Raw genomic sequence first — 21,026 nt, 5'->3', positions numbered from 1 at the left:
ATGTCCTTGAACCGCTCTAGTTTTCCTATATTATGCAGAGAGTATTGTTAATCAGACTGCTAAACGGCTTTTTGTACAACTTGTGTAATCGTCTCTTTACTGTCATAGCATTGTCATTTCTGTTTGAATATTTTGTTATGTTCTGTATACAGTCTGACCCGGTTTTTTTTTCTTTCGGGGAGGGAAAATGTGAATTGCGAGAAGAACTGACTGTTCTGCTGAGACACAAAGGCAGGATTTGCGAATTTCCACGCAACGTGCGGGCGCATCAAAATTAATCCCCTTCTCCAGGGTTCCAGACACGCTCTCTTAATGATAAGTTATGAGCCAGAGCCACAACTGTTGACAAATCCTAAAGACCTAATTAAATTCAGAGCTGAGGACACGCCAGCCCTCCAGCCCGGGACATGATGAGTTCCATGCTTTTCCTTTGGGCTCCTAAAAAGCAGTCTCCTACCTGACTCAAATTCAGCCTCTTCGCAGTGTCACTCACTCTCGTCAGTATAATAGCTACTGCCATTTCTCTACGGACCCAGTGTGTTATCCCATAATAGTATTGCCATTGGCATGGCTCCTCTTGGGGTTCCTAAGTTTGCTGGTGCAGAGTTGGTTCTGCAGCCACAGACTCCCTCCCTGCCAGGTTTCACGGTGATTATTCCTAAAAATGCAGGGGTGTGCCGTGTGTCCCTGACTTACGTGGGATTGTGTTTTGAGGTGTATCTGAGAAAGACATCTCTCAATTTATCTAGTTAACGATAGGAGTTCTTTATGACCATTATTATCAGTTTAAGTGTCTCTTAAATATCCTTGGCTGTCACACTGTCACCACGAGCCACAAAAAGTGAAGACTCACGTTTCACTCTCCTTTGAAACATACCCCCTCAGAAGCTGGAACACTGCGTGGTGTGTAGTGGGAGCAGAGCCACTGCTATGACAGCTATGATCCAGAACTCTGTGACTGGGGTTGGGACGTCTGCACTGCATTAAGCTGTGAACGCCACCGCCTTCCTGACAGATGCAAGAGACGCCCGGTCCGGTAATGGATGGCTTTGTTTGGGTGGCCATCAGAGAGCAGATCACCCTTGTCCGTCCCCCGGTCCCCTGACGGGGAGGCGGGAAAGCACACAGTCCTGTAAACTCTAACCAGCCCATTAATCTCACAGACTGGAGATCTATGTGGATCAGCAGTCTCAGCAACATGGCTGAATGCCCTGCTCTTCCCAAACCATGCTGTGGGCTGCGGCAGGAGGGGGGGGAATCTAATCCGTCACTGTTTAGTATGCTACGGAGGCTGCGGCCTCATTTCTCGTAACAGACGGACCACCCGAACCGGATTCTTTTCCGGAGGGCAGCATTCACAGCTGAGTGGCCGTGGGCTTACTTTCGAGGCTGACGCTCACCGCTACAGACAGGGCCCGGGATCGATAGCCTTTATTTTGTATGATCATCCCCCGGCTAATTGACGGGACCCGAGGGACACGCAACGCATCCACCTTCTCTCTTAAAAGCACGAGTAGCTCACTGAGGCATTCATGAGAGCTGCATTGATCTCCCCTCTACCCCCAATGGCCTGGTTTCCTTCACCGTCCGCTGCGGAGCCGAGGTGCCACACCGCGTCTTGCTCATTTGGAGGAAGATTAACTGTAATTACGCCATCGAGCTGGGACAGCCCTCCCGCTAGTGTCCTCTCCCCTCTGCTACAATGCTGGCTCCATTCTCGGTCCTGGGAGGAGGTCCATAATTGATCAGGATGTCGATTACTAATTATTTCTGAGCTACTTTGATTGCTTCATCCTGAATCATTGGACTGGTGAAATGAATCACAGTTGAGGTCTGTATGAATGGATTATGGTGGTGTGCTCCCTAGTGAGAGGAATGATCAGATGATCAGCTGCAGATGTGTTGCACCCTGTACCTGTGTATGCTTGAATTATGTATTGTGACCTTACAGGCTGTGTTTTTTGTTCGCTCTGAGAAAGGGGTAGCTGTTAATAGGGGTGAGACTTCTATTCAACCTAACTTCAGTGTGCTTACTCCTTAAATTTGAGTAAATTTGAGTCTCGCATATCAGGTTTATTTTTTCATTCCTTTCATTTGCTGTAGCTGGCATTGATATTGAAAAATCCCTAAAAACTCAAATATATAAGTACACGCCTTAAATGGCTCAGAACATCTGCCTATGCAGGCTTTTCAGGCGCATATGGAGATCAGAAATAGCAACCTGTTTCAGGGAACAAGAAATCAACTGTCCATTTAGTACTTATGTGTCAGTGAATAAGAATGTTATACAGTGATCTCTTTGCATACGATTCTTTTGGAAGAAAATTGAGTTTTCTCCGCTGTGAGACAGGCTCCAAGCTTTACAATATGCATTCCTACTAAACTGAAAGGCACAGAAATGAAAATTTCCCTTTGTCTTCAGCAGCTAGCAACCTCAAAATGCTGTGTAAGAAATACAGAAAACAGCTTCATACCTTCTCAACTTCATCGCTCAAGGTTAAGGACAAAGCACATTATGTTAGATTGAAAAGAGGCCGTAGTTCTCGCCCGGTCTGGTGCCGTCACCCCCCTGGGGGCGCCCGGCCGGGGTGCGTGCCTTTGGTGGGGGAGGTGGGTGTGCGCGGGACGGGGCAGCCACCGCTAGCCTGCCTCTGACTCAGGGACGACTGTGTCCACACTGTGCTCTGCTCCTGCAGGTGTTCTCACAGTCCTACACAGCCTCCTATGCCATCTACAATGTGGGCACCGGGTAGGTAGAGCCAGGGGCTCGTCCAGCCCTTTCCTAGGCATGTGCACTTGCAAAAAACGGAACGGGCCTCCAGGTGGACATGCTCCATTCATACCTCCCAGCATTCCCTCCATTCGAACCCCAGTCTTCGATGGTAGGTCTCCATGCCTCCCAAGGAGAGGTGTGCCGATCCGACGCCAGGTTTCAGGTTTGTAAATTTCACACTGGTGTAGGGCCGTGTTTCTTTTTTTATTTCCTGTTTCACTCGGAAGTCTGTAGCCGGAAGTCCTTGTCCTGTCTGGGTTGTCCCTTACGACGCTCGCCGCCTGTTCATGGATGAAGGCCTTTGCCCGACCTGTAAGTGGGTGACTGCCACTGCCTGCAACTGAACCCCCTGCCTGTTCTAGGGGACAGTGGTCCCCCCGTCAGTGTTCCGTGATCAGAAACGAAACCTCTCAGAATGTCTTGCAGCTGGATATGCAGTGACCCCCTGTTTGCCTGTGTCTGCTGGGGGGTTACGGTCGTGTCCCAAAGCACTGACTGCGATTCTCACCCTTTGCATGGTTCCATGGTCCATCCCCATTCTCTGATCATTTTGCATTTTGCACCCCCTTCCTTTGAGGGCATTAAGGTACTCAAGGTCTGGTATGGATCGATTGTGAATCCCCTTGCCTCAAAGTCGCCTCTGTTCCTCTGAGGTAGCCGGTCCCTGCTCACTGAAAGCGTGTGTGCGGGTCAATGTGTTCTAGGGAGTTGTCGACACTCAACCCCCCGGAGGTGGAGGCTGCGGAGTTGCAGTATGCAGCCTGGGGACCCCAAGGGAACCAGCTGGTAACACAGTCCCCTCACCTCTCTTACAGACGGTGTCCTCATAGCTCTCTGTCTATGTGCTTGTGTTCATTGACGGCTCCTTTTCATGGTCCTTAACTCCATACCCCCACCACCACCATCTGTGTATCTGTGTATCCTCTGTTTTTGTGTGTGTTTCCTCCTCCTTCTATACTCTGGCCTTTGGAGGAGTTGTATTTGGTAAAGTGTATTATCAAAGATTCTGCTTGTTCCATGCTTCTTGCATTTGAGAGCTCATTTTATGAGCATATTGGCTTTGGTTAGTAAATTTGACTGAACGAACATTTTTATCCATGAAATACACTTAATATAATAGTCCGGTAGAACGGATGCATTTTCCTGTGCTGACTTTGATAAATATCTGAGCAGCACAGAGCTTGGCTGATGATTCTGTGTACTTGTGCTCCACTGTTAGTTAACCTTCCCTGCCTGCCTTATCTGCCCGTCTTATCCTTATCTCGCCATCCACTTGCATTACGGGATGCTCACTGACCCTCTATTTCTGCGGGTACCAGGCCTATGTTTTTGAAAACAACATCTTCTACCAATCGGAGGTGTCCAGCAGTGGCCTGCGGCTTACCTCCACAGGCAGGGAGGGGCTGGTTGTCAACGGGGTCACTGACTGGATCTATGGGGGTGAGGAAGGTTTAGAGGATTTTTTTCTGTCAGTTTCCAATCAATTCAGGTCTGATCCCAGTTTCTCTCAGACCTGCTAATTAAGTGCAGCTTTTGCTTTGGATCAATGCGGTGCCATTTAGAAAATATTTGACGTAACTGTCTTAGCTGTTTTAATGAGAAGTTAAAAAAAATGTGCTTGTCACTGCTGCGTTGTATTTCTTGTTTTAATTTCCCTTTGGGAATGAATGATATGCAAAAAGTAAATATGCTAAGTTCTGGAACATCGAGAAAGACGTTTTTACCTATAATTATGCCTCTTTTTAATCCCAAATTGTCTAAATCAACAGAGGAAGTGCTGCAGACATATCCTGCTCACTGGTGGTCTGGAGATGGTGCGAGATTGGCTTACCTCACCATCAACAACTCAGCCACGCCCTTTATGGAGATACATCACTTCCTTGGAGGGGCTTATCCCTCCAACATGTTCTACCCTTACCCCAAGGTGAGCACAGATTTGATCAGAAGATCATAGACTTGCTTTAACTGCTTCAAACACTCAGCTTGAGGTAAACAATTTTTGATCTGATTCTACCGGTTAACAGCATGGTTGTTTTTCCATTGCTGAGTCTGTTTAACTCTTTTTGATTTGGAGTCATCCAGGATCAAAGTTACGAGAAATATTTCTCTAATGTAGTTTTTAAGTTTTGAATTTATATCAGGATTTAGAAAAGAGTCTCCAAGGCTTTCATGGAAGAAGTTTACAGAGTAAAATTGGTATGGCAGGTTGCAATTTTTAAAATTATGTACAATAAGTACAATTCCAAGTGTAACCCTGGAATCTGCAGATGGAATGTACGGGGACTGAAGAATGATTTGCAGAAGTTTTGAAGTTTTGAAATTGGGAAGTTTCTTCTCTGACTGATGCTCTTTGCTTGTGCCCTCTGCTAGGCTGGCACCAATATCCCTATAGTGAGCCTCTTTGTTGTGAATCTCTATGGGCCAGCACATACTTTGGAGATGATTCCCCCAGACTCCTTCAGAACAAGGTACCTCCCCCTCACCACCTCCCCTCCTCTCCTCTACATGACTCAAAACCTGAATCTATGAGCCGCAATCACATTCCCTATAAGACCAGGCAGTGCTCCCCAAATCTAACCTCAAGCCTCTAACACCACATTGCTGTTTCCTGGCAATTGCTTTGTCCCAGTATTTATTTCCCCAGACAGAGATAATGCCCTTCAGTACTTCTCATAAAATTTTTTTGCTCTCTGAGCTTGATAACAAAGTGATGGTGTTGCCTTTTGCTGTATATTTGGAGTGTAGTGTAATTACAGTTCATAATTATTGTTATAGGTGGAGTGAGAATATGCAGGTGAACATAAATAACTGAATATTTTTCAATATATCTCGTGCACTTCACATTCTGAGAGAGTACTAGTCTCAGCCTCTGCCCCTCTGTGCAGGAACTACTACATATCCATGGTGAAATGGATCAGCAGCACTCAGCTTGTGGTGCGCTGGTTAAACCGGCCCCAGAACCAATCAGTGCTCTCCGTGTGCGAGGCCACAACCGGGGCGTGTTTAGAGGTAAGAGGTCAAAGGCCGGTCCGCAGCGGCCCTTCGATAGCTGCACCCTGGGATTGATTCAGCCTTTAGGTGCTTGCAGGGATTATGGATCTGCACTCTCTATCAATACAGCGGGGTGGAAGGGGGGATTCATGTCCCATCCATCTTCAGTCCTGAAAGTTCCGTGATCGTTTTCGTTCTGCGGGGGCTCTGCGTGTGGCATATGACCCCGTTCTGTTCTCTACCCTCCAGAAACACAAAATGGCCATGGACGTCTGGCAGGACCAGCGACAGGTAATCGTTACTCTCCCGTTCTGCAGAGAAGCACCATTTCATAACAGCACAGAGAAATTGAACCCATTCACAATGAGTCTGTGGTGACATTAATTACTGCTGAAGACAGAAGTTTTTGGTTTAATAATTAATTTAGTTTTCTGAGTAATTTCATTGTGTAAATGAGACTCAATGATTCAGTATTTCCTGTTAGGTGTTGTAGTTTTGGGGTCAGTATGATTATATTTCATCCCGTCACCTTTTTATCTATTAGCTGTCTTCTCCTGTGCTTCAAGGGATTTGGACTGTGGTTCATCAAAACAAAGGGAATGTATTGATTGCTGGCTATTGACAGCAAGGAGCGGCATTGACTGTGTTTACGTTGTCCCTCCAACAGGAGGAGCCGCTGTTTGCTGGAGACGGCTCTATGTTCTACCTGACTCTACCTGCCAAGCAAGGTGCTCGCGGAGAATTCCAGCACATCGCTGCTCTGCCCATCCAGGTCAGCCAGGAGCCAAAGTGAAATATGTCATCCTGATGGGGCCTGTCGTGCGAAAGGGCATTAAACAAAATATGACTGCACAAATTCCAGTTCAGCTGACAACATAGTTCAGCTGGACTACTCTCTCTGTCAGCTCTGTTTTCAGTCAAATACAAAAGTGCAGCTGATGTCAGATTTCTCTCATCCCTCTTTAATGGTGTGGTGACCTCTGTTGAAGGCCTTGCAGATGAACTAGTGCTTTTTCCTGTGTTTATAATGCATTGAGGTGGCCTGGGAGGGTAACCGGGAAAGGGACGTAAATAATGCTAACAACACTGCTGTTACAACACGTCCTCTACAAGATGTGCCCTCTTTGCTGGCATCCTTAATTTTTCTTGTCTTTCCCGTCCCCATACCTCTCTCCGAATCCCTCTCTCTGTCTCTGCCCTGCTCTTGTAAGCCTGCGGTGCCCTCTGTCCCTCCTCGATTCCTGACGTCGGGAAACTGGGACGTCACGACGCTCTGTGCCCTGGACGAGGAAAGTGGGAAAATGTACGAGAATGTCCACGGCGCACAGCAGCAGACCATGAGCTTCCTGCATGCACTTCACACAGCAGCAGAAAATGCAATAAGACTTCGATAAGACTTCATTTACCATGATGCAACAGGATCATATTTTTCGGAACCCTTGTATGTGTATGTGCTTGATGTCACTAGCTGTTTCAGGACCTGCAATGGAAGAGCACAGAAGCTCTGAGATATTAGCAGACGAGTGTTAGCTGCATTCCTCTTTGGTGTCCTGCACCTAAATTATCTAAGCAGGTTGTACACATGATCTGGGCCATGTGTAAGAAAAGGCATCCTTGTTTCTCCTGTCAATTTGCAGATATTTCCTTAGCACTGAGGAATCCAGACAAAGCAGACACTTATACAGGTAAGGCTGGTGCTTGAAAACACCTGAGGCGTTTCCTACGTAATTGACTACTTCATCAATGCTGTGGCCCTCCATGCATTATTGAATACCTTACCAGTACTGTGATCCTTTCTGCATGAATGTTCATCAGCAGCGTGATATTGTCAGTATTTTGTGACTAAATTTTTCCAGATTCCTGAAATATTTTGTATTTCATATGGGATTTTTAAAATGTTTTTATAGTTTTTCATATTTTGACATGATTTTTTAAAAAAATAGATTTGCTGTCCATGTTCAGAAACCAAGCTGGACTGTTGCTGGTGACCACAATACTGGGTTCACCCACGGACGGAGTGGTGCACTGTGGGAAGTGCATCAACAAACTCCTTTCATACCCCAAAAGCTTTTTAAGGACATAAAAATTGCAGAATGAAGGTACAAATGGAATGTCAGCTAAGTTTTTCTCCCAAATGGTTTTATTTGTTTCGGAGCTATAAGATATAATAGTCCCTGAGCAGTGATTTCTTTTATTAGGGAATATTGTTGCGGGAACCAACCAACCAGTTCTACAAACTTTTATTGCTCAATTCACAATACAAAGATGTACGAATAATTCAAAAATCGCGGAGATATGGCCCTAAATATTACCACTCTTATTACATGTTTAAGGTGCAAAATTCCGCTATCATTAACTTCCTCATGAATATTGATCTTGTGGAGAGTGGGAAGATCATTTTGTGTCGCCCACATATTGATTCGCCTCCCAGCACAAACTGAGGTGACAGTTTTACACCAGAAAACAGAATTACATCTCAACTGAGGAGGGAGAAGTGTTTTAAAGCACCTATTTATGCACTTTGCATGTACCTATCTATCCATCCATCCATCTATCTACCTATCTGTCTATCTATGTCTATCTATCACATATATGCATATGCAGTAACAGCCTGAATGTTCCAAACATATGCATTTTTGGATTTGTACATGAACAGATAGTGTGTTTTTACAGTTAAAGTAAAGTTCTGCATTTCACACATCAGCAGTAACAGGATGATGGCATGAGAGGAATGGCTGCTCCGCTGCCGATGAGGGTTTTTCCTCTTGAGCGAGTCCCAGGCAAACAGCCACTTAATTCCTTTATTGCAGTCAGGGGAAATTCAGTGTGTGGGGACTTACTACAGCATGACTCACCACAGCGTAACACCGGAGTGATCTACAACCAGAGCCTAATGCATCCAAACCCCAACTTATTGTGTTTGTGGGATTTTACGGTTTTATTTCACACCGCTGTGGCTGCAGCGCTACACATGAGGGCCACTCAATCAAAACTGGAAAAAAGAGAAAGCTGCCCGTATAATTAACTGATTTATTGGTTACAGTATCTTCACGGCACAGTAAAGTTCCTCACCTTGTCTTTCCATTCCATTACATTACATTATATGCCCATCAGGTGTCCTTTTCCAGAGCACCTCATATAGCTAACATGTCATCCAGGTACACAGCTGGATATTTTCTAAAGTGATTCAGGTTAAGTGCCTTGGTCAAGGGTGCAACAGCAGTGCCCCACCTATGAAGTGAACCAGCAGCCTTCTGGGATAGAAGCCCTGCCTCCCACTTATGCCTTTCCACCTCCCTCTCTCACTGACTGCCTTAATGAGGTTCAGGTTCAGGTTACTTTATTTGTACCCAGAGGTAGATTAGGTTACTTCTGTAACTATAACAATGTTTTACCACTAGAGGGTGAAAAGCCTGCAACAAAGTCACAGCCCTTGAACAGTGACGGTTCAGGTAAAGTTTTTACAAAGGGGGCCATTACGTTCTGCACTACCCCCTTTCTGCACTACCTTCTGAGTGGCAGACAGACATTGCTCTGCGTATGGCAAACTTTCATTATGCGGGAGACTTTGTGAGAATTATTAATGAGAACTGGATTGCACTTGGCACATGTTGAGGAGGGGTGCAGAACGTTCCTGTGAAAGTGAGCACTTACCTGGCCTGTAATACGGGCATCAGATTTATTCTCAGATTCTGTTTTTGACAGAGAAATATTACTTTCTGATGACTTTTTGTGTAGTCATCAAAATCAATTTAGATTTTATTTTGCTCAGCATAATACGTCTGAACATGGTCTAATGCAAACTTTATAAGCGGAGTTTAGTCGAAATAAAAAACGTTGTTTTCAAGTCCCAGCTTTGTCAATTTACCTTAATTTCATCTTTTTTTTAACTATTCCTTTGCACCAAGTCAAGAATTTGAATACCTCAGCGGTTTTCACCGAAAAGACGAAAGTCGTTGTACTTTTTCTTATTTTGTTTTATCTTATTAGATGGAAGTACTGTGTGTGGACTGCTTGTCTCTGTCTCTTCCAGCGCAGACATTGGGGGAGTATTCCAGCGACAATGCCTTACCTGCAATCTCATAGAGGGATGCAGCTTCTTCAAGGCCCAGTTCAGCCCCAACAAGACTCAGTTCATCCTCCACTGCCTGGGTGAGTCTACAGGGTCTACGGCGTACTGCATTTAACTATATTCATAGTTACATGTCATATGTTCATGTACTGTGTTGTTATTCATGCCGTATTTGTGGGGTTTGATGGCAGCGTTTTTTGTTTTCTTCCCCTCAGGCCCTGGTGTCCCCAAGGTGACCGTTCACAGCACAAATGAGCCTAACAGTGAGTGACATTTCACGCTCTACTGCCCTGCGCTGATGAACTCAATAATACTGTGCACTTTCTATTATGACCACTAGAGGGTGGCCCTGGAAACAGACACCATGCTCCTGTGAGCCCACTTGTCAGGTTTTACATTTACATTTACATTTATTTATTTAGCAGACGCTTTTATCCAAAGCAACTTACAAAAGTGCATACAGTAAGTATAGCGACAGTACGGGGACAGGATGTGTACAGTTCCACAATGAGACAGTTCTCAGCTGAGAGCAAGGTCTGTTTGAGGACACAGTACTATCAGATTTGTACAACTACAGCGTATAGGGCAACTAATACGATACACCTTCAAACAGCAAACTTCAACAACTTAAAACGGCGCAATGAGCGTCAGGGTAAAGGCGGCAACAAGAAACAATTTAAAAAGCACAACAATTTACAACAGCACTGATTTTTGGGGGGGGGGGGGGGGGGGGGGCAGCAATTGTGTGCTAGGTCAGTCCAGGTAGAGTCTGAAGAGGTGCGTCTTCAGGCCCCATCTGAAGGAATGGGGTGAAGAAGCTGTCCGCAGCGAGACAGGGAGTTCGTTCCACCACTGGGGAGCAATGTAGGTGAAATGCCAATGTCTGGCAGAACGAGCACCTCCTGCCTTGACCATGCAAGGAGCGAGGCGTCCAGTTGCTGCTGAGCGCCGGGGTCGGGCTGGTATGTAGGGCTGGATGAGTTCTGGGAGGTAGGCAGGGGCTGTCCTGTTGATTGCAGAGAAGGCGAGGGTCAGGGTCTTGAATCTGATCCTGGCAGCGACAGGAAGCCAGTTAAGGGATTTAAGCAGGGGAGTAACATGGCAGAATTTGGGGAGGTTGAAGATTAGTTGGGCAGCTGCATTCTGGATGAGCTGGAGAGGTGGTACAGGCTGGGAGGCCTGCGAGGAGAGTGTTGCAGTAGTCCAGTCGAGGGAGAACTGTGGCCTGGATACGGAGCTGCGTCGTGTATGTTGTCAGGAACGGACAAATCCTCCTGATGTTGTGGAGGAGGAATCGGCAGGCCTGTGACGTGCAAGCAATGTACTTCTTGAAGTCCAGGTTGCTGTCGAGGATGACGCCCAAGCTCTTTGCTGACTGAACGGATGGTATTGTGGTGCCATCGACGGTGATGGAGAGGTCATGCAGGGGGGAAGGGCCGGCTGGGATGAAGAGCAGTTCTGTTTTTCTGAGGTTCAGCTTTAGATGGTGGGATGACATCCATTTGGAGATGTCAGCCAGGCATGCAGATTCTTTCGTTGACCTGGAAGGTAGAAGGAGGGAAAGAGAAAAAGAGTTGGATGTCGTCAGCGTAGCAGTGATAGGAGAAGCCATGTGATTTGAGCCAAGAGAGTTGATGTAAATTGAGAAGAGTAGGGGTCCCAGTACTGAACCCTGTGGAACTCCTGTAGTGAGGGGGGTGGGTGCAGAGGTGGAGCCTTTCCAGTAGATCTGGGAGGATCTACCAGTCAGATAGGACTTGAACTAGGAGAGGGCGGTTCCAGAGATGCCCATCTCAGACAGCTTTGATATTAGTGTCTGGTGGTTGACTGTGTCGAAAGCAGCGGCAATTGCCTTTTAAAAATTAGACTCATTTGGGGGCAGGAAATTGAATTTTCCTGGACAAATTCATCAGCCACTACTAGGACAAGGGCATCCACCTTTACCTTGAGTGGAAATTGGATATTTTTAAGGGCACAAAGGAGCAAAACCTATCCCCCTGGCAGTGGTTGCTATGAGTGAGCCAGAAATAGAGTAGGTATAGAACCTTTATCTGATGTAATCCTGAACTTTTGTTTGATTGAATTTCACTTGATTTTGATATAACCTCCTTGCATGGAATGTTAACACTCTGCATTAACACATTTGAATTTGGCTCTCTGCGTTTCTCTGCATTGTGAAATCATTTTAGTTACAATGAAAAAAAACACTTGGTACTAAGTGGAAAAGTGATCTTCAATCTTTTTGTTTTAATCAGAATGATTGAATGCACCCTGATCTCTTTCATATAGTCAAAATGATTTACTGTGAAGTGTGCAGAGATGGGGCCTCCCCATTAAACACAATGAAGCACTTAAGGATCAGCTGCTGAACAGTGACCCTTGCTAAAACTGGCAAGCTTGTTAATCAAGAAAACCATTTTCATGAACGAAGAGTAACTCCTCCTCCCCTATTTGTAGCTCAGTCACCATCAGGGATGCCAGGTTTGTCTTTTTCAGGCAAATTGGCTGAACCATCATTGATTTTGTAGCTGACTTGTGCGATCCATAAGCCAGCTAGCATATTTGCCAAGAATCGCATCAATTTATTAAAAACACACATTTTGATGTAGAATAGCCAGATGGACTGGTCCCTGAGCAGGAACATTCATATTTATTTTCCCGAAGTAGTTTTTTGTAGGAAGCCAGTTTGGCAGGTCCTTGTTTTTGGCTTCTTCAGCAGCAATTGTCGTTGAAGGCACTTGAGATTTTGGCTTTTATTTTGCCCTTGTAATGTCATGGTTTTGGCATCTTTGGTGAATGGATGACGTCACCTTGGCTTGGGATTTTTAAACCAGACCAGCAACACTGCTGGCTACTGCTGATAAGGGTGCAGAAAAGGCTTTCAGATTCAGGGTGTCTGTCTGAATTTGGAAGTTTGGTTTTGGTCCCATAGCCTCTGGGTTTTGAATAGCATCATCTCAGGTTGTGCTTTAGTCTATAAGGTGGATTATGCGCACTGAGTATAAGCAAGAAATTGTTCATAAACTAGTAAAGAGAAGCATGAAAGTGGTGCTTAAAGACACTGTGTCTCACAGCCTAATAGAGTGCATTTCCACCTGTTCTGAGGTACTCCTTGACAATTCTTTTAAAAGTATGCTCCACAGCTAAAACATTTGTCTCAAAATGCTGAAAGGATGGAAAAAAATCTAATTAGGTTCCATCCAGAAAATGCACTGGGTATTTTTATTATTCATATTTCGATTTCGCTCTCTAATCCTTGCTGTGTACAGCGGTTTTTAAGGGTTCTTCCTGGCAGGCCAGGATTGATGGTTCAAATTTGTCTCAGAAGCTTTGTTACATAGCTCTCTTTTCTAAAGAGATACAATAAGTTACCACCATAAATGTCACTTTTTTCTTAAATTGAAACCGCTGACGGTTGTAGGAATATTAATTACCTGTGGTTGCCTGAATGATCACTTCCAGGCTCGCCAACTTCACTAAGACTAAGACCCTCGCGTGACGTAATTTGAGCGCACAAGGGGACTTTGCGTTAGAAACGCAGTGGATGAGTAGGAGGGCTGTCTGTGATGTGTTTTCTGTGTTGTCTCTCAGGGTACGTTGTGCTGGAGGAGAACAGGCCTCTGACTCAGGCTCTGGAGGGAAAGCGGCTCCCTGAGAAGCTGTTCCGGACCATCTCATACATCGACTACGGTAGGAGTGAGAAATCGCTCTCTCTCAGCTCTGCACTGGTCCCAAGTCAATTATCCTCCGTCGACTGCTTTACTAGGCTCACGTGTATTTATGGGTGCACACTCACATAAATCTGCATCAGTAGTTAACAGCTAAGATAGGGTCAAATGCTGGGCTACGGAAGCAAGCATAGCACAGAGCATTACTGTTTAATGTACTTAGCCATTTGGCACAGTCCTCTGTCAGGGGTGACTTGCAAAGCCTTTGATGATACAGCATGATGTGGTTGTATTTCGATATGTGCAGATGTGCTCTGCCTTCTGAAGCGCAGCCATTCTATTTGATTGCATTCTTTTAGCTGTGTACACTGGTGTATTTTATTACCACAAGCCAGTGAAAGATGGGCATGCAGCAAGCCGCATGCCCCTTTATAGAGCAGTCACTGTGAGGTGTGTGTGTGTCTGTGTGTGTGTTTGAGTGTCTGTATGCATGTCTGTGTGTGGGTGTGTGTGTGTGCGTGTCTGTGTGCGTATGTGTGCGTATGTGTGCGTATGTGTGTGTGTCTGTGTGTGTGTGTCTGTGTCTGTGTCTGTGTCTGTGTCTGTGTGTGTGTGTGTGTGTGTGTGTGTGTGTGTGTGTGTATGTGGGGTGTGTATGCATGTCTGTCTGTTTGTGTGTATATGCACGTGTGTCTAGAGTAACTACTAAGACACTCTGTGGGTGCATCACTTACCGGCTTTGTGTCCCTCTGGGATTTGGGAGAGAATAGCGATGATCCTCCAGGCCCTTGGCACTCTGCATATTTGAACAAGAAGACTGGTGACAGCTGAACAAGAATGTGAACTGTGCGACTGCCGTGTGACATGTATGCTCTGAGTTTCAGATCTTCACCTGAAGGTGGCGCTGCCCCGCGGGTATGAGGGGAACCTCCACCCGCTCCTCATCATAGTGTAAGCCTGTGCTGTAAACAACAACCACACTAACAATACTACACGTCCTCTGTAGGGGGCTGGTAAGAACCATAAAGGAGTAATAACACCTGCAGTAAAAGGCACTCCAACCGACAAAAGACAAAATGGCCATGAAATGAGTCTCACCACTGTAAGACCACCACTAGCTGTGAAAATGGAGAGGGCGCTGGTCATGAACTGGTGTACTGTCAAATTCACACCAACAACTTGCTAAAAATGTAATGAATATTTGATGTATATACTGCCTTGTTCTATCTGGGGAGACATTTCTTGAATCCATGACAGAATGGGTTATGAAAAGCATCCAATTTTTTGGAGCAAAATTTCAAAGTGAAATATATATCAGGCGGATAATTTCTCTCTAGAGGTTGGTAGTTATGTAAAATACAGCTTCTGTTACATAAACTTTAGCTTCTTGTGTCAGATTTAAAGGCAGTGATGTCTAAATGATATGATATTTGTGATGCAGTATGGTTCATATTTTTATTACATTTTTTCTGTACACACTTCACAAATACACATGTGATGCATGGATAAGAGTAGAGAAAAGCAGTGCTCATGTTGCCTTCCATGTCTGAGTGATTAGTTGCTCACAGAATGTTTATGAGTACAATTGTACCAAACATAAGGAAGGGGCTTAATCTCTAAGGTATCATCCAATCAAGGGTGTATTCTGTGTTGTTTTGTTGCTGCTGTTTGTGAGTTGAAACCATTCCTCAAAAATGGTATTAGTGATTTTGATCTCTCTCTCTCTCTCTCTCTCCCCCCCATCTTTCTCTCTCTCTCTCTGTGTCTCTCTCTCCTTCTCTCTCTCCCTCTCTCTTTCATCCCCCCCTCCCCTATAGGGACGGTGCCCCTGGCAGTCAGGCAGTGACGGAGGAGTTTGCGATAGGCTGGCCCGAGGTTCTGTCCAGCAGCCACGGGGTGGCGCTAGCCTGGGTGGACGGCAGGAGCGGGGTCGCGCGAGGTCAGAAATCCCCTGCCCTCGATCCCCGAAAGCTGGGCTCCGTGATGGTCAAGGACCAGCTGGCTGTAATAGAGTGAGTTGCCCACTAGGGGGCAAACCTCATTAATTTGGAAAGTGCTCATTTTCCGTCCTGGTGTCAGTCCTGTACTGTTTGAAATATTCTTCATCTTAACATTTCTCTGCCTTTACAAATACATACCACTGATGTATTTGCTGAATTAAAAGTCTGTCTCTGTCCCACTTTGCACTAGTTTAGTTTGTTGAGAGGACATTTTTGAGCAGGTTTAGCTAGTCTATTACATTTTCTCACCTGTGTTACAGTAGCAGTTAGCCAGAAACCTGCACAACGAGGCTCCAAAAGAACTCAAAGTGTACTGTAATGACCCTGTTATGCTTTTCACTGCAGGTGGCTGATGCAATTGCCTTATATAGACCACAGACGGATCGCTCTGTATGGGAAGGTACTTTTTAAACGATACTTACTTCCTAAAAGCACTTTACATCTTCTGTGTCTCTTGTTACAGTTGGTCTGTTATCTGCATGCAGATCAGGCCAGGCTGCTAGCTCCTCTGTCGCCCTCAGGCAGGCATCATCTGGTTCTGACAGCATGGGGCAGCCACCATACCCTATCTTCTGACACACTCGAAACTGAAGGGTCCTCACAAACAAACCTCTGTCACACCGCAACCCGACCCGCTCTGCTTTGACATGACACAAACTCAGGCCAAAACCCACTCTCTCTCACATGCAGCAAGTCCGCCCTGACCTCGCGCTACACCGCAACGTTGACTCAATTGCAAATCTGTCTGCATAAAAGAGCCATACCTTCGTGAAGTATGGTGTACTTTGGAGAAACTTGTGAAGGTTTTTTGATTATTGGTCAATCTGTCAAATGTATTAATCATTGAAACTGACCTAACTTGTCCTTGATAAATAATAACGGGGTTAAAAGATCAAATGTAGCGTTGTGATGCTTTTATCAGGGCAGTGTAGCATAATTTTAAGATGAACTTGCTCATAGGGACTGGGAGTGAAGGGCCACAAAATTCTTCACTTTATTTTTTTAGCTTGATCTTCCCATGGTGCTGGTAGAGTTCCGTTGCTCATATCGTCTACCGTTCATAAGGAGAAATGTGTTAACTGGATTCCCCAAACTGTTAAGTGCTTCCTGTAATTAGAGGATTATGTTGTCACAGTACAATTCCCTATGTTTTATTGAAATGTATGTCTCAGTGTTTTGTTACCAGGACTGATGTTCAGTTTTCTCCCTCAGGCATTTGGTGGCTATTTAACCCTGAAGATGCTGGCAGCAACAGACAGGCTGTTCAAGTGTGCGGCCGTGATGGCTCCCATAACAGACTTCCGGCTTTACAGTGAGTCCTCTACACTGTCTGACATTCGTTGTATTGATTTTACATTTACATTTGGTCACTTCACACACACTATTGTCCAGAGAGACATACCAAGCAAAGGTGCAAGAATGCATATATAATTAGATCAGGTGGTTATCAGTACATACAGAAAATGACAGACCACATCTTTACATGTGTTAATCTGACACACAGCTCTGGCATTCTGATCGAGTTAGAATTTGAATGTGGTTTTGCTGTCAAAATGTGTTAAAATCTCTACTGTGTGCAGGTGCTGCCTTCTCTGAGAGGTTCCTAGGTGTTCCTGCCAAGGAAGAGAGCTTCTATACGGTGAGGTCATTCATACCCTAATCTTCAATAAAGACAAAACTAGTGCACGGCTGTCTCCAGCCATTCAAGTTAGCCCCGACACCCCTTAGCTGCGAGGTATGTAACTGTGCCAAACCAGTGGTTCATCCTTAATTTAAAGCTTTACAGCTCTAGTCCTGGAGGGCTGCAACCCAGCAGATGTAATATGTATGTTTATATTTCTAGTATTACAGGGGATTGATGTGAATGGCTGACTAAGAACTCAGAGGAAATGAAAACCAGACATGCTTCAGCCTGGTACTGAGCACAGTTGCTTGAATGAAGCCCCTTTCAGAGAAGTCCGAAAGCCTCATTGTATGTGTAGAACACATGGGTAGAACACGAATATGTGGAAATGTGTCATACAGGAGACTGTCAGCTGCACAGTCCTGCAGTCCTCCACACGTCCATGTTCAAGACGTTTTGGTCGGGAGAAGAACGTTGTAGCGCAGACTGTGAAGGGTGGTCTGTCTTTTGGACACACCCCTTCCCACTCATGAATATTCATATTGAGACCGCAAATCATAGTCAGAGTGATATAATTTTCAAGCTGCTTAGCAAATAGGACATCTGTAGTGAGATGCACTGTATGTTGCTGTAGCAGGGATGTCCCTCCCATGTCTCTGCAGGCAGCCTCCGTACTAGAAGAAGTCCGGAAGCTGAAGGATAAGCACTTCCTTTTACTGCACGGGACCGCTGACAGTGAGAGCCTTCTGTCCATTTTAATGCTGAAATTACCATATGAAATTAGCTTCAGAAAGAAAGTCATTTTATACTGGCTCTCTATCTGCCTAAAGTACCACCTTGTAAGCTTTGCGAGCTTTGTGAATCTTACTTTCATGAATACTACTGACAAAGTGTGCTTAATACTCACTTTAAAATTATTATGTAGCCAGAAATAAGAATGTATAAATATTACTTTCTAGTTTTCTTATAGAAGCATTTTGACACGATGCTCATTTTCTCAAGCACAATACTTTTTATGTTAAGAGAAGTCTTCATAAAAAGGTAAATCTTGAAATGAGAGGGAGACGAGAGAAATGATAAGGAGAAGAGGGAATGAGTCATACATCTCTTTTCCATTTAAGAAAAAAATTATGCATTTGTACCAGAGAAATGTTTTTTAATGGGAACATCATTTTTGTAGTGTGTTCGTGTTCAGTCGGGGATATCTGCGCAAACTCTCTGTGGGTTCACCACCAAGTCTCTCTCTGTCTGACAGCACGAGTTCACTTCCAGCACAGCGCTGAGCTCCTCAGCCGCCTGGTCAAGGTGGAGGCCAACTACTCCCTCCAGCTGTACCCTGACGAGGGCCACAGCCTGAGAGACAACCGCAGCAGGCAGCACTTCCAGCGCACCCTCTGCCACTTCTACCAGTCCTGCCTGGAGTACGTCCCCTACGGAAAATCACCCGACCCGGACGACGACTACTGAGTGTCAATGTGTCCAGCTGGGAGGAGGACAGGATCCACCGCTCTCAGACACTGCCCTGGATCAGACTGCGCCTCCGCTCCCTGCACAGAGCTGCAGGATGGGGGGCACGGCAGGGCACCAATTCGTCCCCCACGGTGCCCCTCTGGACCCTTGGAAAGCTGATGTTGAGCATTTGTCACCTTTTATTTTTCTGTATCTGTCTGTTTGTGGCTGTGTGGAGCCACCCTTACAAAAATGTCCTAGGCCCAGCCAGTTTACTTTAGGAGTATGCAGTATTTACCCAGATGGATTTTCTAGGGGCTTGTAGGACATAGTTGTGAGGGCAGTCCGTAAGGTGGTAGACATCCTCCTCAGCTTTCTTTCCTTGGTCCTTCTCTCTTCCATGAATTGTGAGATTTAACGTAGAGTACATGACTGACAGCCAGTGCTGAAGCTGCAAGTGGACATTTGGGAACATGCCTGAATCTTGCTGAGTGTTATCCGGAGGATTCTTGTCAGATTGTTTCAGATTGTCAGATTGCCTGGATACTTCGCTTGCACCAATTCAGAGGAACAGAGTTACCCTTAGGAATGCCGGGAGATGTGTTTTTGGGCAGATTCAACTTGATGCGCATAATGAATTGTTCAATTTTTTTATTTTTTTTATTTTGCTGAGTATGCTATTCTTTCATTTGCTATTTATTACAAATTTGTGGCACATGACATTTTCTCATTGAAAATTTAATGTCCTTCATGCTTACAAGGCATTGCATTCCCATCTTCTCCCTTGAGCAATGAAACACACAACTTTTCCTCCAGATTTCTCAATGTAACACCAGTGGATTATGAATGCCCCTGTTTATATGGGTCTGCTGCATGACTGATTGCCAATACTCCTGACTGGGCTGTTGTAAATGGATTTGTTTTATTTTCTAAATGGGTCTACAGATAACCACAGATACTATTATATCCCACTGAAAAACAACAGTCCTGTGTAGGGATCGTGCAATTTCACAAAATTGTTAAATTCACGGGAAGCTGTAATACAAAGATACCCAGCAATAAAATTACACATTTGAGCACTACCTAGAATTTGCAGCTAAAGTCCCCCTTTTCTTTTGTTTTTTTCTTTTCTTACATGTTCGTTCATATTTTATTGGGTGTATCTGTTTTCCCTTTGCACCTGCAAGATGTGAAAACTCAGTAATAGTAAAATATAATGAATATTGAATAACGTTGCACCTGTTCAAGACTACATGTTCCAGAATGCACTCGACTGTAGTTTCGCACACTCCCCTCCCAGCCTGCCGAGTCCCCACCTAAATCATGGAAACATGGTGAATTGCATGTAGTTAGAAACTGAATGCCCTTCAGCCTTGATGCTTTATTCTTCTTTTTTTCTTTCAAGGAAAGGTATGTTTACTGTGATTTTTTAAAAATAAAGTACAGAGTTTTCTTTGGTTTATATAAATGTGGTGTTTTTTGCTCGTCAGACTTTTTGCCCTGAAAATCTCTTTAGCAAGCTTATTTCAAAATGAGCCAATTCATCATATTTGCGAAAAACAGTGTTCACAGTGAACACACTCTAGTACTCTAGTTAATGGGAACTTATTTAAAAGTTCAAAATCAAAAACAGTTTATACTATAAAAACTCTAAATCCTCTCCAGCCCATTTAAACCTTGCAAATAACAGTATGTGCCTCATAGTACTCAACCCATGTACTAGTAATCATTGACAACCACAATTACATGTTAGGTTCAGTAATACAGTACATTACATAACACACAGTAACACAGAGCGGAATGAATACACACTGGGTGAAACTTCCACCCTGATCCTGTTTTTAGCAGCTGCATAGACTTGCTGTAGATCTTGAATAGTATGTATAAACGCTTGAAGGTTGCCAGGGGTTCATGTACACCCTTTGTGAGGTAACACTGTGCTAGTGGAGTTATGTGTGGGTGTACAACACCCATAGAGGGAACTTTTGATATATCTGAGAATATTTCAGCATGCTTAGTTGACCTCAAGACAGCACCATCCAAGTTTGGACAGAATGAGCAAGCTTACAAGACCCAATGATCTAAAGCAGCATTCATTTCACTATGGAAGCAAAAGGTCTGAGGTCAGGATACAATGACGTCATGTTCTTGGAGGTGCAAAAAAGAGCAAAAAAGGTCTGAATTTGCAACAGCCAGCAAGTTAACATATAATGAAAAGGAGACAACCCTGTGGCTTCACAGCATAAAATTAGTCTTGGCGTTGGCAGAGGCCAGTGACCTATTGGTTTGACAAAGTGGATTTGTCTGTTCAGAGTCAACACAACCATTCTCTGCCTCTGTACTGACACATTGCATCACTTCATAGGTTCTTTGACTCTGGCTACCAGACTTTGCCCATTTTGCATTTACTGTGACAGACTAAGTTCAGAAAACTTCAAGATTTCATCAT

The 21,026-nt window shown here is 44.7% G+C and overlaps 1 protein-coding gene across 1 annotated transcript in view; it reads left to right on the top strand.

Moving 5' to 3' along the window:
- Window positions 1–19,892, top strand: part of LOC118780227 (inactive dipeptidyl peptidase 10) — a 36,559-nt gene extending 16,667 nt beyond the window's left edge. Inside the window, exons 6-25 of the mRNA XM_036532636.1 lie at window positions 2,697–2,749; window positions 3,478–3,559; window positions 4,093–4,213; window positions 4,543–4,697; window positions 5,144–5,241; window positions 5,659–5,782; window positions 6,014–6,055; window positions 6,432–6,536; window positions 6,976–7,067; window positions 7,402–7,449; window positions 9,798–9,916; window positions 10,052–10,099; window positions 13,428–13,526; window positions 14,389–14,455; window positions 15,322–15,516; window positions 15,850–15,904; window positions 16,717–16,816; window positions 17,085–17,143; window positions 17,791–17,863; window positions 18,384–19,892. Coding sequence (XP_036388529.1) covers window positions 2,697–2,749; window positions 3,478–3,559; window positions 4,093–4,213; window positions 4,543–4,697; window positions 5,144–5,241; window positions 5,659–5,782; window positions 6,014–6,055; window positions 6,432–6,536; window positions 6,976–7,067; window positions 7,402–7,449; window positions 9,798–9,916; window positions 10,052–10,099; window positions 13,428–13,526; window positions 14,389–14,455; window positions 15,322–15,516; window positions 15,850–15,904; window positions 16,717–16,816; window positions 17,085–17,143; window positions 17,791–17,863; window positions 18,384–18,595 — 1,947 coding nt within the window. The 3' untranslated portion in view covers window positions 18,596–19,892. The remainder of the gene's footprint in view (window positions 1–2,696; window positions 2,750–3,477; window positions 3,560–4,092; window positions 4,214–4,542; window positions 4,698–5,143; window positions 5,242–5,658; window positions 5,783–6,013; window positions 6,056–6,431; window positions 6,537–6,975; window positions 7,068–7,401; window positions 7,450–9,797; window positions 9,917–10,051; window positions 10,100–13,427; window positions 13,527–14,388; window positions 14,456–15,321; window positions 15,517–15,849; window positions 15,905–16,716; window positions 16,817–17,084; window positions 17,144–17,790; window positions 17,864–18,383) is intronic.
- Window positions 19,893–21,026: the final 1,134 nt, after the last annotated feature.

This window comes from Megalops cyprinoides, chromosome 7 (assembly GCF_013368585.1).
Source record: "Megalops cyprinoides isolate fMegCyp1 chromosome 7, fMegCyp1.pri, whole genome shotgun sequence".
NCBI classification, from domain to species: Eukaryota; Metazoa; Chordata; class Actinopteri; order Elopiformes; family Megalopidae; genus Megalops; species Megalops cyprinoides.
This window is presented reverse-complemented; position numbering and strand designations above follow the sequence as displayed.